This window comes from Phaseolus vulgaris, unplaced genomic scaffold, assembly GCF_000499845.2.
Source record: "Phaseolus vulgaris cultivar G19833 unplaced genomic scaffold, P. vulgaris v2.0 scaffold_1160, whole genome shotgun sequence".
NCBI lineage: Eukaryota > Viridiplantae > Streptophyta > Magnoliopsida > Fabales > Fabaceae > Phaseolus > Phaseolus vulgaris.
In genome coordinates, this window is record NW_027174457.1 from 1 (window position 1) to 1,740 (window position 1,740).

General features: G+C 34.8%; 1 protein-coding gene across 1 annotated transcript; it reads right to left on the bottom strand.

The window, feature by feature from the left end:
• Positions 1–394: 394 nt before the first annotated feature.
• LOC137817777 (mitochondrial import inner membrane translocase subunit Tim9-like) lies at positions 395–1,591 on the bottom strand. The gene is made up of 2 exons (XM_068621011.1): positions 1,407–1,591; positions 395–808 (listed from the first exon to the last, which is right to left on the bottom strand). Exons 1-2 carry the CDS (start codon positions 1,499–1,501, stop codon positions 607–609), a joined length of 297 nt encoding a protein of 98 aa, XP_068477112.1. The 5' UTR covers positions 1,502–1,591; the 3' UTR covers positions 395–606.
• Positions 1,592–1,740: the final 149 nt, after the last annotated feature.

Below are 1,740 nucleotides of genomic sequence, written 5' to 3' on the forward strand. Positions count from 1 at the left end.
TTAGAAACTATGTCAAGGAACTCTAGAAAAATGATGATCCTCTCATACCCTGAAGTCATAATGTACTTATAGAAGAAAGATTCAACTAAACCTTCCTACTTTCCTTAATTCTAGGAGTTTGATACTTGACCTTGAAGAATTATAGCTATCTTTTAACAACCAAATAATCAACTTCGATTACTTAGTTGTTAAACTCTTCCTATATTGGCAACGATATTCTTGGACATACGTGTTTATACTCGGTCGTAAACCGATGCCCTTGTGAGAATCGTTCCTTTCAACCATGTTAACTTTAATGCTGAGTAGGAAACCATGCACGTGTCATTTCAAACCCGATAGCCTATTTCGTAGGTCCAAAAATATATTATAGGTGTAAAAAATCATAGCAAGACAATTGAAAAGAAAAGCTCATGTTTAACTAAAAATGTTTAAAAGAGCAATGTACACTGCTTTAGGTGTCAAAACCATAACTACAACAATTCCATTTCCTTTTATTCTATCCAAGGATTCACAAATCATAAATATTCCTGGTTAATAATAATAAAATGGAACACAAATATAGTAAAAATTTATCTCTAGGTGATACAAAACGTATAGTACAGAGGTTTATTTAAAAACACCTTTATCTCTTGTGGATGCTTCTTGGTTGAGATCTGAAAATCTCAAACCAACTTGCGTTGAAAGCCTCAAGAATTTTTGGGCACATCTGAGAACACAAGTTTCCTCTTGCTTGGTCAGGGATTTCCGATAAAATGTATCGACACATTCGTTGAAGCATCTCTCCACTACTGAATTATACATCCTTAGACTGCAATTTTGTTGGAGCAGAGAATAAATCAACAACAAAATCCACCGTATGCAACAAGGCGGAATAAAACTCCTACATTCACATCTTTGCAACTTTTAACTCAAACTGAAAAATAAGTATAGTGTCAATGTATTATGCAACATAACATTTGTGCAACTCCTCAAGAATCAAAGTCACAATTTATGACTAGATTTATCATTCCCAATAATACATAATTTCCACTCTGAAATTCAATAGATAGTATATCCACTAGGCACATGTTAAGAATACAATGTCAAATACCAGAAACACAACGTAGATCATAGTTTCGAAACTTCACACAAGATTTAAAGCATCAATGTTCACTCATTTAAACAACAATAAAAAGTAAAAAAACACAACAAAAGAATCAGAGTCAGTATTTTCCCCTAACAGGAAAAATTGCGATTCATTTAAAGCACACAAATCCACCTACACATACATGCATCCAATTCTGAACCATGGATTTATCATTCAATCTGACTAAGGGAACTAGATCACACACATGAACATCTCATTAGAACTAAACAACGGAGTGTAAAATAAATAAATAAATCAATGAAAATAATTGTTCATTTACCTGTCTCGGAATTGTAGCTGGTCTACCATGGTGGACATTCTTTCCTTATCTTCTTCAGGACAATTATCCAAGTCCGAAATAATTTTCTTGTCCATTTTCCGATTAAGGCGCGGTAAAAGAGAGACAGAGAAGAGTTGCAGAGGTTTTAGGGCTTTTGCCAGTAACGGCTCTGTTTAGTGAAGAACAGAAAAAGAAAGAAGCGCCTATGCTTAAACCCTACACCCATATTTCATCCGGTCGGGTTAGCGGGTCAACCCGCCCGACCCGTGAAAACCCATAAAATAGTTCGGGAAACAGTGAGTTCCATTATCCGTTACATTTTTAATTAAGTACC